The sequence below is a fragment of the Schistocerca gregaria genome, chromosome 6 (assembly GCF_023897955.1).
Source record: "Schistocerca gregaria isolate iqSchGreg1 chromosome 6, iqSchGreg1.2, whole genome shotgun sequence".
Classification (NCBI taxonomy): Eukaryota; Metazoa; Arthropoda; class Insecta; order Orthoptera; family Acrididae; genus Schistocerca; species Schistocerca gregaria.
In genome coordinates, this window is record NC_064925.1 from 551,439,997 (window position 1) to 551,454,886 (window position 14,890).

General features: G+C 39.8%; 1 protein-coding gene across 1 annotated transcript in view; it reads left to right on the forward strand.

The window, feature by feature from the left end:
- The window catches only part of LOC126278988 (minichromosome maintenance domain-containing protein 2-like), a 247,361-nt gene that overhangs the window by 114,277 nt on the left and 118,194 nt on the right, over positions 1-14,890 (forward strand). The window contains exon 5 of the mRNA XM_049979294.1: positions 12,580-12,733. Coding sequence (XP_049835251.1) covers positions 12,580-12,733 — 154 coding nt within the window. The remainder of the gene's footprint in view (positions 1-12,579; positions 12,734-14,890) is intronic.

The following is a 14,890-nucleotide window of genomic DNA, read 5'->3' on the forward strand; positions in this document are numbered from 1 at the left end:
TGAGACAATGTTTTTTAGTCTTCTAAATTGCGGCCTATGTTCCAAGTGAAGGCTTACTATAAGCAGAGACCGCATGGCGCAGTCATTTGGACTGGCACAGCCATTGCCTTGCAATAAGCCTGTCACGCCCCCAAATGCTACCACTTCTCTCCCTCTTCTTCTTTATCTTGCCTGTCATAAATTAAGTCTAATTTTCATTTGATTGATAAGTCATTTATTGCATATTATTGAGTGACAGTATACTGAGAGTATTATACAGAGTATAAATGTTAAGTGATTGTAAGTAACCATTCTTAGTTTGTAATATGTGAAAAATTAAGGTATTTCTGAAGATTTTGAGGTGTTTAAAGACATCATCTTCCAACTACTGTATAAGTATTTGTTATTTGATGATATTAAGCTATTTGCATTATATTCAGCTTTGTTGTGGAGTTTTAGTATTGTACTGTACTTCACTTTCAGATCTCCTTTTTTGACAATGATTTTGTTTTGCCTTTTGAAAGAATGCATCAAGTTTACCCTACTAAAGTTTTTCTACAACGCTGTGTCGTTGACCATTTTGTTTTGTTGTCAAACCTAGAATGTGGAGCCCCTCTTTGCATTGTCCATTCTGTTTGTCTTTTCTTGTTCAATAGATTGTGATACATTGAATTTTCATCTAACTTTTGCAACTAATACTCCACTGTTCCAGTGCTTTGCAGATAAGCTAAGTCTACTGTCATTTTAGAAGCATTTATTTCCCTGCTTTCTTTCAAGCTGCCTAAGGGTAAAAATGACTGCAAGTTTTTCACTCTCATGCCCGCTAATAAGACTATAATTCTGAGTGGAGTTTGGAAGCAAGTGACGTCCAGCTGATGGAAAATGAAGCTGAAACACACCACAATAATGAAGCGCGCCGTTATGGGGTGTCTTCCCGTAAACCGCCATTTAGTTTGGTGGCGCTTTGCACTTCCAGGACTCCTCCGAAGTATAGTACCACCTTCCATAAACCCTTAACATGCCCGATACAGTATGCATTTTCGTGGAAATCTTTGCTAAATGAAGCACCTGAGTTATCTATTCAATAGAGAAGAGTTGAATGCGCCCCTGAAGTTGAGAAGAATTGTGCTACCCTCTCACTGTAGAGCAGTAAGGGAGATAGAGAGTTCACCCAGATGAACACAAGTTTCATTATTATTCACCTTACTTCTTACGAAGTAATTTATTGACAAAGTGAGGATGGTATGAGCGAGCACGGAAATTGACACTGCTATCATTTGGATACAATGCCCCGTCATGCATTTAGGAAATGAGAGACACCTGTTTGTTTATTCAAACAAACACACCCATGATATTACAAGATTGAAGCTCCCACTGAAATAAGCTCTAGTTTATTGATGATAAGCACCCATGATGTGATGTCATCACCCAAACGCAGTAACATGTTATCTTGTGGGAAATATAGTTAGCAAGAGACTTTCACCCAAATGAATAAAAGTTTTCATCGTACATTGTGGCAGTAGTTCACCCCCTTTTGTTTCATAGCTCACCCTGCTACTTCAGCATTTGATGAATTTTGTGTTTGTTGTAAATTGTCACAGAGGTGCACTCTGTCGTCCAATATCTGTTTAAGAATCTATGCAAGTATTGTACTAATGATCTTAACTGAGTACTCTTAAATGTTTTTTACTGTGCCACCATGCATTTGGTTTTGTCGTATAACAGTTAGGATCTCTTCATGTACAAATTCGGTGTTGCTCTGTGTGGATCATTACTGGCATTTGACCGTCTGTTTTTATGCATACTTCGCATTATACCGCTGGTACCCTGCTCTTTCCCTCCTGCAATACATGCATAATGCCACGGATAATACCCCCTCCATCACCCTGCTAGGGAGAATGGCCATTAAAGTCTGTCAACGTCTCACTTCCGTGCCGGACAAGCCATGTACTCATCTCCTCTCAGTCAAAGTTTGTTTACAAACAGTGCGTGCACTTCTGTTGTGCAGAACCACATTCTAGCTGTGAATCTTTTCGTGTTTTATAATCTGATTATAAGCTCACTGCATTCTCTCCCATCCTTTATAAGGAAGTTTTATGAATAGGACAAGATTATTGTTAGCTGTTTTGTCATTGTGGACACACATTTTAATTATCTTTTGTAGAGTTTTGCCTGTGTGTTCTCCATGCCTGTAACTTTGTTTTACAAATTTAGTTTATGCCATATGACAGTCCCCTGATTTCATCCTTAATTCCAGTGTTTTGCCAGTATAAGAAAAGGCCTTTAACTTGCATTATAACATGAGTTAATGTGGTTAAAGATTTTCATATGATTTAGGGAACATGGAACATCATCTCTTCAGCTTGCTTTCTGCACCCTCCATTCCATTGGAATGTGTTAATATTTTGTAGCCTGTGAAACTTTGTGCAACTATTACCTGTAACTAATATGTGGAAGATACAGCACAATTTTACATTTGTTATCACTCTTTTTAAATGTACTTCACCCAGTTCTTACCCAAGTCGAATGTTAATGACTGCATTAACCTGATTTATTGTGTTTTTAACCATATGTTTCAATTACCATAGAATTAAACATTTTGTTATAATCGTGGATTTTCCATTGTATTTTGTTTTACTAACGATTTCAGTTATTACAGAAGAAATTGTATTTCTGCTCAAAATTTGAACAATTAATATTTTATTATTTTCTTAACTCATGAAATTTGATAAACTTGACTGAATGTAAGTCCCCTCTGACGTACAAACAAAAAAATGTAAACAATTGCAACACATCCGTCCAATAGTATTAAGGCCCCTTCTACGGCAAACAGTCTTTCCGGGGAGTGACCGACGCGTTTTTGTAAACAATGTTTGCCACCACTTCTCTGGAAGGTACTTTGACAGAAACAATAACACACACACACACACACACACACACACACACACACACACACACACACACACACACACACACAAATTTCAAGCTTTCGCAACCCATGGTTGCTTCATCAGGGAAGAGAGAAGAAGAGGGAAAGACAAAAGGATGTGGGTTTTAAGGGAGAGGGTATACCTTAGCCAGCTTTATCCTGACTCACAACTTTTTCACTTTTGAAGGCCAGACATACCAACAATTAAAGGGAACAGCCTGGGTACCAGGATGGCCCCCTCGTACGCCAACCTATTTATGGATCGCTTAGAGGAAGCCTTCTTGGTTACCCATGCCTTCCAACCCAAAGTTTGGTACAGATTTATTGATGACATCTTCATGATCTGGACTCAAAGTGAAGGAGAACTCCAGAATTGCCTCTCCAACCTCAACTCCTTTGGTTCCATCAGATTCACCTGCTCCAGTCCTGAATCCCTGAACCATTGCACCAGCAACCTGAAAACAGCTTTCGCATCTCACAGCTACCCTCCCGACCTGGTACAGAAGCAAATAACCAGAGCCACTTCCTCATCCCCCCAAACCCAGAACCTCCCACAGAAGAATCCCAAAAGTGCCCCACTTGTGACAGGATACTTCCCGGGACTGGATCAGACTCTGAATGTGGCTCTCCAGCAGGGATACAACTTCCTCAAATCCTGCCCTGAAATGAGATCCATCCTTCATGAAATCCTCCCCACTCCACCAAGAGTGTCTTTCCGCCGTCCACCTAACCTCCGTAACCTCTTGGTTCATCCCTATGAAATCCCCAAACCACCTTCCCTACCCTCTGCCTCCTACTCTTGTAACCACCACTGGTGGAAAACGTGCCCCATGCACCCTCCCACCACCACCTACTCCAGTCCTGTAACCCGGAAGGTGTACACGATCAAAGGCAGAGCCATGTGTGACAGCACCCACGTGATTTACCAACTGACCTGCCTACACTGTAAAGCTTTCTATGTGGGAATGACAAGCAAAAAACTGTCCATTCGCATGAACTGACACAGGCAGACAGTGTTTGTTGGTAATGAGGATCACCCTGTGGCTAAACATGCCTTGGTGCATGGCCAGCACATCTTGGCACAGTGTTACACTGTCCGGGTTATCTGGATACTCCCCACTGACACCAACCTATCAGAACTCTGGAGATGGGAACTTGCCCTTCAATATATCCTCTCTTCCCATTACCCACCAGGCCTGAACCTCCACTAATTTCAAGTGGCTGCCGCTCATACCTCACCTGTCATTCAATAACATCTTTGCCTCTGTACTTCCGCCTCGACTGACATCTCTACCCAAACTCTTTGCCTCTACATATGTCTGCTTGTGTCTGTTATGTGCGGATGGATATGTGTGTGTGTGTGTGCCAGTGTATACCTGACCCTTTTTCTCCCCAAAGTAAGTCTTTCCGTTCCCGGGATTGGAATGACTCCTTACCCTCTCCCTTAAAACCCACATCCTTTTGTCTTTCCCTCTCCTTCCCTCTTTCCTGATGAAGCAATCGTTGGTTGCGAAAGCTTGTATTTTGTGTGTATGTTTGTGTTTGTTTGTGTGTGTATCAACCTGCCAGCACTTTCATTTGGTAAGTCACATCATCTTTGTTTCATATATAAAAATAGAGGGAAACATTCCACGCGGGTATAAAATACATCTAAAAACAAAGATGATGCCATCCACCATACGCAAGCGCCGGCACGCCGACAGACACACAAACAAACACAACCACACACACAAAATTCAAGTTTTCGCAACCAACGGCCGCCCCATCAGGAAAGAGGGAAGGAGAGGGAAAGACAAAAGGATGCGGGTTTCAAGGGAGAGGGCAAGGAGCCATCCCAATCCCGGGAGCGGAAAGACTCACCCTTGGGCGAAAAAAGGACAGGTATACACTCGCACACGCGCGGGCGCTCGCGCACACACACACACACACACACACACACACACACACACACACACACACACACACATCCATCCACATATACACAGACACAAACAGACATTTGTAAATGCAAAGAGTTTGGCCAGAGACGTCAGTCGAGGCGGAAGTACAGAGGCAAAGATGTTGTTGAATGACAGGTGAGGTATGAGCGGCGGCAACTTTAAATTAGTGGAGGTTGAGGCCTGGTGGGTAACGAGAAGAGAGGATATACTGAAGGGCAAGTTCCCATCTCCAGAGTTCGGACAGGTTGGTGTTAGTGGGAAGTATCATTCCAGTTCCGGGAGCGGGGGCGACTTGCCTTGGGGGGAGGGAGGGGTGGGTATACGCTCGCACACACGGGCGTGTCCATCCGCACATGCACGGACGCTGGCAGACATTTGTAAGGGCATTTGTAAAGGCAAAAACTCTTCGCCCTTACAAATGTCTGCTTGTGTCAGTGTATGTGCAGATGGATATGTGTGTGTGTGTGTGTGTGCGCGCGCGAGTGTATACCTTCCTTTTTTCCCCCTAAGGTAAGTAAGAGTCGAGGGGCATGAAAGGGAAGCAGTGGTTGGGAAGGGAGTGAGACAGAGTTGTAGTCTCACCCCGATGTTATTCAATCTGTATATTGAGCAAGCAGTAAAGGAAACAAAAGAAAAATTTGGAGTAGGTATTAAAATCCATGGAGAAGAAATAAAAAAATTTGAGGTTCGCTGATGACATCGTAATTCTGTCAGAGACAGCAAAGGACTTGGAAGAGCAGTTGAACGGAATGGATAGTGTCTTGAAAGGAGGATATAAAATGAACATCAACAAAAGCAAAACGAGGATAATGGAATGTAGTCAAATTAAGTCGGGTGATGTTGAGGGTATTAGATTAGGAAATGAGACACTTAAAGTAGTGAAGGAGTTTTGCTATTTGGGGAGCAAAATAACTGATGATGGTCGAAGCAGAGAGGATATAGAATGTAGACCGGCAATGGCAAGGAAAGCGTTTGAGGATATAAAATGTAGACTGGCAATGGCAAGGAAAGCATTTCTGAAAAAGAGAAATTTGTTAACATCAAGTATAGATTTAAGTGTCAGCAAGTCATTTCTGAAAGTTTTGTATGGAGTGTAGCCATGTATGGAAGTGAAATATGGACGATGAATAGTTTGGACAAGAAGAGAAGAGAAGGTTTCAAAATGTGGTGCTACAGAAGAATGCTAAAGATTAAATGGGTAGATCACATAACTAATGAAGAAGTATTGAATAGGATTGGGGAGAAGAGAAGTTTGTGGCACAACTTGACCAGAAGAAGGGACCGGTTGGTAGGACATGTTCTGTGGCATCAAGGGATCACCAATTTAGTATTGGAGGGCACCGTTGAGGGTAAAAATCATAGATGGAGAACAAGAGATAAATACAGTAAGCAGATTCAGAAGGACATAGGTTGCAGTAGGTACTGGGAGATCAAGAAGCTTGCACAGGATAGAGTAACATGGAGAGCTGCATCAAACCAGTCTCAGGACTGAAAACCACAACAACAACATGGTAAGTCTTTCCGCTCCCAGGATTGGAATGACTCCTTACCCCCTCCCTTAAAACCCACATCCTTTTGTCTTTCCCTCTCCTTCCCTCTTTCCTGACGAAGCAACCGTTGGTTGCGAAATGTGCTGATTTTTGCATGGTTTGTTAACTGTTTGCGTCAACCTAGTTCACTCTTCCAGTTAAATATGAATTAAACCATTTGTGCAATGTTCCACTCATACCACCAAGAATTCCATAATCTATACTATCAGCAGCTTTTGAGAGATCACAGAAAATCCCAATGGGAAATAATTGGTTGTTCAGAGCATTTAATATTTGATCAGTGAAAGTATATGCAGCGTTTTCAGTTGAAAAGCTTTCTGAAAACTAAACTGATGTTTTACTACTACTTTAGTTTTACAAATATGTGAAGCTTTTCTTGAATACATTACTTTTTCGGAATTTTGTGTAAAGTTATTGAAAGTGAGATTGGGCTGTAGTTGTTGGCATCAGACCTATCCTCCTTTTTATGCAATGGTTTAACAGTAGCGTGTTTCATTCTATCACGAAAAAGTCCTATTTCAGAGAGCCATTATATATGTGGCTGTGAATCCTACTTATCTGTTGGAAATAAGCTTTTAGTACACTGTTGGAAATGTCATGAATTCTATGTGAGCTTTTACTTTCCAATGAGTCTGTTTTTTCCCCTTGATTTCAGAAGTAGAGGAGGTAGAATTTCAATTTTATCAGATTGCATAGGTATTGCCTCTTCCATGTATAGCCTTGTCTTTTCTAATGAACATCGGGATCCTATTTTCGCCACAACATTTAAAAAATGATTGTTAAAAATATGTTCAACTTCTGACATTCAATCACTTTGATGGTAATACAGTCTTCTTGTGCTCTTGGTTGCTTTGTTTCCCTTTCAACAATATTGCAAATTATTTTAGTTTTATCATAAGAGGTGCTAATTTCAGATAAAATACACATACTTCTAGACTTTTTAATGACTTTCCTCAATATAGTACAGTAGTTCTAATAATATTTGTGTCTGGGTCATTAGACTTCCTTGATATCAGATACATTTCCCTTTCCTATTACAACTTATTTCTATTCTATTAGTAAATGATGGTTTTCACTTGGTTTCTTACAGATATATTCCACTGTTTTCTTAGGGAAGTTATTTTCAAATATAATCACAAACATATCATGAGTAAGTTATATTTTAAACTAGCATCAGGTTCCTGGTAGACGTCATCTCAATGTAAGTGCTGTAAGATTTCCCTAAAGTTTGGAGTTTTTAAATCGTTAATTGAGCACACCATTTGGGGAACTTTTTTGCATTACTGTATGGAACTATGTTGTATGCTGTAACTAACAGTGCATCATGATCAGAAAAACCATTCTCAACAGTATACATGTTTATTTGATTAAATTTATCTTGGTCTGTGATAATATTATCTGTCAGTGTGCTGCTTTCCGATACTACCCGTGTAGGAAAATCAATAACTGATGGGAATTCGAAAGAACCGAGTAATAATTCAAGGTCTTTTTTTTCTGTCAGAATCATTCAGAAAATCTATTCCCACAAATAATAATTTGCTTCCTTCTGTCTAACAGGTAGCATGACAAAGAATCCAGGTTTTTCAGAAATAGCTTAAAATTTCCCAGTGGGGCCCTACACACAGTTACCGTTATAGAAATACCACTATTTAGTTTAAACTCACAGCCACGTGCTTCTATGTGTTTCTGTAGACAAAATTTTTTAGTGTCTAGATTTTTCACTCTATGATAACTTTTAAAATATATGGCAACTCCTCCTTTCTCCATACTGTCTTTACTTGCATGTGCCAAAAGCTTATAAGCACTTACATTTACCTTTTCCATATCTGTAACTATGTGATGTTCAGACAGTCAAGGCAAGTAAATATCTTTATCTTCCATATTACACATGCTGCTAGTCTTCAATCAAAAATTTGTTTGTGAAACAGCTATAGTTAAAAAGAAGTAATTTCAGTTAAGAACTTTTCAGGCTTTCACAGCAGATCTGTTGGAATACACTTATTGGGTTGACCACCAGATAACAATTAGTATGAGTAAGTCCCACAATATTTCCCTGGAGCATATGGTCAACATCCTGAGGTAGTAAGGAAAGTCACTGCAAGATGCAAAAGTGAAAGATGATATTCACCTGGTAACATCTAGACCTAGTGGGCCCATGATCAGGAATCATGCATGTGCAGAAATGAAATGAAAGTAGCACTCATCATGCCTCTTTGCTGGGAACTGAACAGAGGCCTTTCTCATGTATGTCGTAAGCAATGATTGTGCTGCCAGATATTCCTGTAGCTAAAAGCTGAATTAAAACTGTGTTCTGTTTAGTGTGTAATCAAAGTTTCTTGTTTCTCTCCTTCAATTGTATGGCAGCCAAATCTGGATTCCAGGCTAAGTTGAAATCCCGCATCCCAGTTGATGGATAGTCTGCCATATGGATATGCGTAACTTAATTAATAACACAATCTCAGGGCAAATACTACAGATAAAAGTTTATTCTTCTTATAAAGTGTGTGATGCTCCATGTTTATACAATAAGATGGCAGCTTACCAATGTTAGATGTCATCGTTTGAATAAAATCAAAGAGAATGCTGGGACAAAGCACCTACTGCAAATGTACTCACACAGAGTTACATTTGCAAGCCAGTGCAGTAGTGTCTTACTCCTTGGTTTATTGGTCTTGTGGCGTCAATAGGTCACATCGACCACGTAAAGCATGATCTTTGAAATCTAACTGCTCTGATGAGCCACCATGTTAATGTTCCAGTCAGCCTTTGTACCTTGTACAGTCACGTGTATCTTTCTTTGTGCTGAAATATATGTATGTATAAACATTTATGGGAACAGTTTGTAGCATATACAGTTATCCATATTCCCGTTTCCCATAATCTGATGTGGTCTCTGACCCTGATAGTTTGCCAGGTGAGCTGCACCATCTAAGGATGGTGTACTGTTAGAACAGTTCTTTTGAAAAACGGGTACATGAAGCATTCTGGCCAAAGCAAGTTCATTCTAGGGAGGTACCCACTGCAGCGACCTTCTTGCTATATTTTGGTACTATTTGTTCAAGAATTGAAAGGATCCTCAAGTGATATCTCATTGTGCAAAAACTCTCTTTTGAATATCATCGACATACTCACTTTACCCAACCTGACAAATCACTGATAGCAGCACATTGTCTAAACATAGGGTATCATATTGTTAATGGCAGATACTCAAATTATGTTCTCTGCAACATTGTTGTGGGAATTTTGTTGTTTAGGAAGTCATGCATATCTTTACTGAAGACAATCTCCTCAACAGGAACACAATATTTTGACTAAGCACTGCACAGAATGCAGTGCTGGCTGCCATTAAATTATAGCAGGAGAAAAAAAAGGAGCTCCAGTTACAGACCCAATAAAGCTTTTGCAATGCAGATTTTTAATTCAGTTTTTAGTCACAAGCATTTCTGGAAAACAATTACTGCCATGATGCACACAGGGAATGCCTCCATTTGGCAACCAACAGGGGCCTCTATGAGCACTATTTTCATCTGACTGTAAGTGCTTTTCCTGAATGTGTGATTCCTGCCCATGGGCCCTATAAATTTGTTACACTGTCACACAAATATCGCAAGTCCCTTCTTCCAGCAATTACTCTCCTAACCATTTGAAGATGTTGAATAGTTACTTGATGAAAAATTGTGGGACTTACAATGTATTGTATGTTGACAAATACTAGAAGTGTATTTGCAGTTACAGTTTAAATTAAAATATTATTTTGTTACATGTCAGATATTTTATGTTACTGTACAAATATAGACTTCCTACAAAAAAAAAAGCAGCTTACAAAATCCTCATTTAACTGATACTTGTGTAGTGCTGCAAAGTTTGGTACCCTTACTAATTAAGATCATTATAGGAAACCGAAGAGATCCAAAACAGTGCTGAGCATTTTGTCACAGGTTCTGTTAGTAGGCATGAAAGCATCAATTAACTTCAATGGCAGACACTATAAAATGTGTGTTGTGCGTTGTGGAGTAGTTTATTATTAAAGGCCCCAGAGCATGTTCATAGAAAAGGCAGCTAAAATATTGCTTTGTATTACATTTATCACCCAAAAGGCCCGTAACAATCAAACTAGAGAGAAATGACCTCTTATGGAGGCTTACCAACAATCATGCTTCTCACACACCATTTGTGACTGAAACAGAAAAGGAGCCCGGTTACAGTGGTATACCAAGTACCCTCTGCCACACACCAGAAAGTGGCTTATAGAGTTCAGATTTAGATTCAGGGATAAGAGTATTGCCTGTGAAAGGCAAGTTCTGGATTTGACTCTTGATGCAGCATACAGCTTTCATGTCAAGATGTTTCAAAACATTGCAAAGACCACTGCAGAGTGAATTACTCATTCTTCGATTTGCTGGACAGTCAGACAAAGATTCACTCACTCACTCACTCACTCACTCACTCACTCACTACCATATTCTGTAACTATCATGATTAAGGAAAATCTTCATATTGTTGTTATCACTGTCTGATATTTGATTTCCAAACTGTGAAACCAAGCTCTGAGTGAAGCACAAGGAATTGGCTTTACATTCATGTCATAATTTGATCTGTAGGCAGCAAAATGGCATTTGCCAAGGATGGTATAATAAGGAACAACAGAATTGGTGAGTGGGAGCTCAATATCAGTTCGCCCACCCCCTCCTTCTCTAACTAAAGTCTGATGTGGTTTACAATTCTAATGTACACTATCATTCCTGTCACTGCTACTGTCAGGGTAGCATCATAAGTAACATCAGTTACCAAACATTGGCTATCACTGACAAGGTCTATGTGGCAAAACAAAAGCTATAGAGTGTGTAACAGTTTATTTTGATTGGAGAAGCTGCTGCAACATTCAGTGGCTGCCGCAATAATGCCAAACTTCGTGCTGTTCTGCATGCTAGTATTCTTATGCACCTGGAAAATGACAAACCAAACCAGAAACAGTTCATTATTAGACCCTGGCATCATCCTGTTTGTGTGTTGGTATATAAACCAGCTCGTAGTCATTAGTTGTTTGTTGTTGTTTGGTTTGTGGGGCACTTAACTGCACTGTTGTTAGCGCCCTTTGTTGTTGTGGTCTTCAGTCCAAAGATTGGTTTGGTGTAGCTCTCCATGCTACTCTATCCTGTGCAAGCTTGTTCACCTCCCAGTACGTACTGCAACCTACGTGCTTCTCAATCTGCTTAGTGTATTCATCTCTTGGTCTCCCTCTACGATTTTTACCCTCCACACTAAATTGATGATCCCTTGATGCCTCAGAACATGTCCTACCAACTGATCCATTCTTCTAGTCAAGTTGTGCCACAAATTTCTCTTCTCCCCAATTATATTCAATAACTCCTCATTAGTTATGTGATCTACCTATCTAATCTTCAGCATTCTTCTGTTGTACCACATTTCGAAAGCTTCTATTCTCTTCTTTTCCAAACTATTTATCGTCCATGTTTCACTTCCATACATGGCTACACTCCATACAAATACTTTCAGAAACAACTTCCTCACACTTAAATCTAAACTAGATGTTAACACATTTCTCTTCTTCAGAAGAGTCCCACTTTTTACACAGTGCAGTTTTCACACAATCCAATTTAGCCACTGTCACAGATGATGATGATGATGATGAAATGATGAGGACAACACAGACACCTAATCCCTCGGCAGAGGAAATCCCCAACCCAGCTGGGAATCGAACCCGGGACCCCATGACCTAGAGGCAGCAATGCTAGCAATTAGAATACAAGCTGCAGTTTCAGTCGTTAGTTGCTCATTTGCTTAAGATGTCTTGTGATGTGTTCATCATGTCTATTGCTGACGGCCTTCTGTACACAAGACTGTTATCAACACTGGAAGTGATTACAGTATGAATGTTGACTCTTCTAAAATTATTGATACACTTCATGGTCAAATGTGTTCCATGGAGTTTTTACTGATTTTGCAGTTTACAGTTTAGATACATTAAGAATATATCTTTATGTTGACACAGTTTCTGTCAAATATAGAAACTTTGTACTTGGTCATCTCTGACTTCCATATTGTATAGTTGTTACATCTTACAACAGAGATCACCATGTTCTCCCTAGGATTTTAGATTAATGTGCAGTGAAACAATATATGCATATTAAAATTCTTTTTATATATAAATATTTTGCAGCCATTGAAACTGGACAAATTTCATTCAGACATCATGGAAATATAACTGAAGGGGTGCACACGAGTCCATTAGAGTGTTCTGTGTGGACATACTGTCAGCATTCTCCTTACAGTTCAAAATTCTCAGATCAGAAGCAGATTAGAATGCTCATTAAGTAAGTATGCATTTGCTAAACCAAGTTCATGTCATAAAATAAAAATAGTGTGTAACTAAACAGTCCAAACGAGGAGATGCTTGAATAAAGAAGCAGCGGCATCATCTGGATTCCTTGGTGGAAGGATTGGTAACATGCTGATCACATGTCCCATGATCATAGATTGTTCCTCATACTTACTTACTTTACTAATAGAATTGTTAAAAACACATATACTTAAAAAAACACTCAGAAATTAAAGCGAAAATGGTCAGGAGCATTGTAAAATAGGACAAAACAAAAGCAGTGTGATGACACTGAGTTTCTAGATAACAGGTGTGGCAGTAATGATGACACACAGAGATCATTGTTCAATAAATTCAGGGTTTACTTTTTCACAGTTGCAGCAAACATTACACATACTGACATTCACTCAATAAGACACACTTTACATAACTGAAAGACATTAGTTTCAAAAATACACAGCCTCTAAGAAAATTTAAAAAGTTGTGATTTTGCCAGATACTTGTGATATTTCTGGCTATGACATTGTTTTCAGCAGTGAATTAAACTCTTGTTTCTCTTGAAAGGACATCCATAACTAACTGTTATAAACATTTATATTTACACTGCCCTACTGCATATAAAGAGCAACTTATCAGAATACCAGTGTAGAAGAGATGTACACTCTCATGGAACTAGAAATAGTAGCCATCTTGACATACCTTACTACAGATTATCCAAGTCACTGAACAGCTACGAAGTGGTGGGTATAAAGATGTTTAACAAACTGCTACTAGGATGGGTAGAAGCTCCATTTGATTTATTTAAAGACAAATTATTCAGTTGGTTAGCTGCAAATCCTTGCTACTCACTTCAGGAATTTTATGACTTTAAAATATCATAGTGGTACCAGTTTGGAGAGTGTAGCATAATTTCTTTAACTGAGTAATTTATGATGCAATGTTTTCATATTATTTCATTTTAAATATTGTATTTTATGGAAAACCAATAGTGACATTGATCGTCAACCCATGTATGTTACAAGAAGGTACGGCCAAACTTTCAGGAAACATTCCTCACACACAAATAAAGAAAAGATGTTATGTGGACATATGTCCGGAAATGCTTAATTTCCATGTTAGAGCTCATTTTAGTTTCGTCAGTATGTACTGTACTTCCTCGATTCACCGCCAGTTGGCCCAATTGAAGGAAGGTAATGTTGACTTCGGCGCTTGTGTTGACATTCAACTCATTGCTCTACAGTACTAGCATCAAGCACATCAGTACGTAGCATCAACAGGTTAGTGTTCATCACGAACGTGGTTTTGCAGTCAGTGCAATGTTTACAAATGCGGAGTTGGCAGATGCCCATTCGATGTATGGATTGGCATGGGGCCATAGCCTTGGCGCGGTTCGTTTGTATCAAGACAGATTTCCAGAATGAAGGTGTCCCGACAGGAAGACGTTCGAAGCAATTGATCGGTGTCTTAGGGAGCATAGAACATTCCAGCCTATGACTCATGAATGGAGAAGACCTCGAACGACGAGGACACCTGCGATGGACGAGGCAATTCTTCGTGCAGTTGACGATAACCTTAATGTCAACGTCAGAGAAGTTGAACGTTGACCACGTCACTGTATGGAGAGTGCTACTGGAGAACCAGTTGTTTCCGTACCATGTACAGTGTGTGTAGGCACTATCAGCAGCTGGTTGGCCTCCACGGGTACACTTCTGCGAATGGTTCATCCAACAATGTGTCAATCCTCATTTCAGTGCAAATGTTCTCTTTACGGATGAGACTTCATTCCAACGTGATCAAATTGTAAATTTTCACAATCAACATGTGTGGGCTGGCGAGAATCCGCACACAATTGTGCAATCACGTCATCAATACAGATTTTCTGTGAACGTTTGGGCAGGCATTATTGGTGATGTCTTGATTGGGCCCCATGTTCTTCCACCTACACTCAATGGAGCACATGATCATGATTTCATACGGGGTACTCTACCTGTGCTGCTAGAACATGTGCCTTTACAAGTATGACACAACATGTGGTTCATGCATGATGTAGCTCCTGCACATTTCAGTCGAAGTGTTCGTACGCTTCTCAACAACAGATTTGGTGACCGATGGATTGTTAGAGGCGGACCAATTCCATGGCTTCCACGCTCTC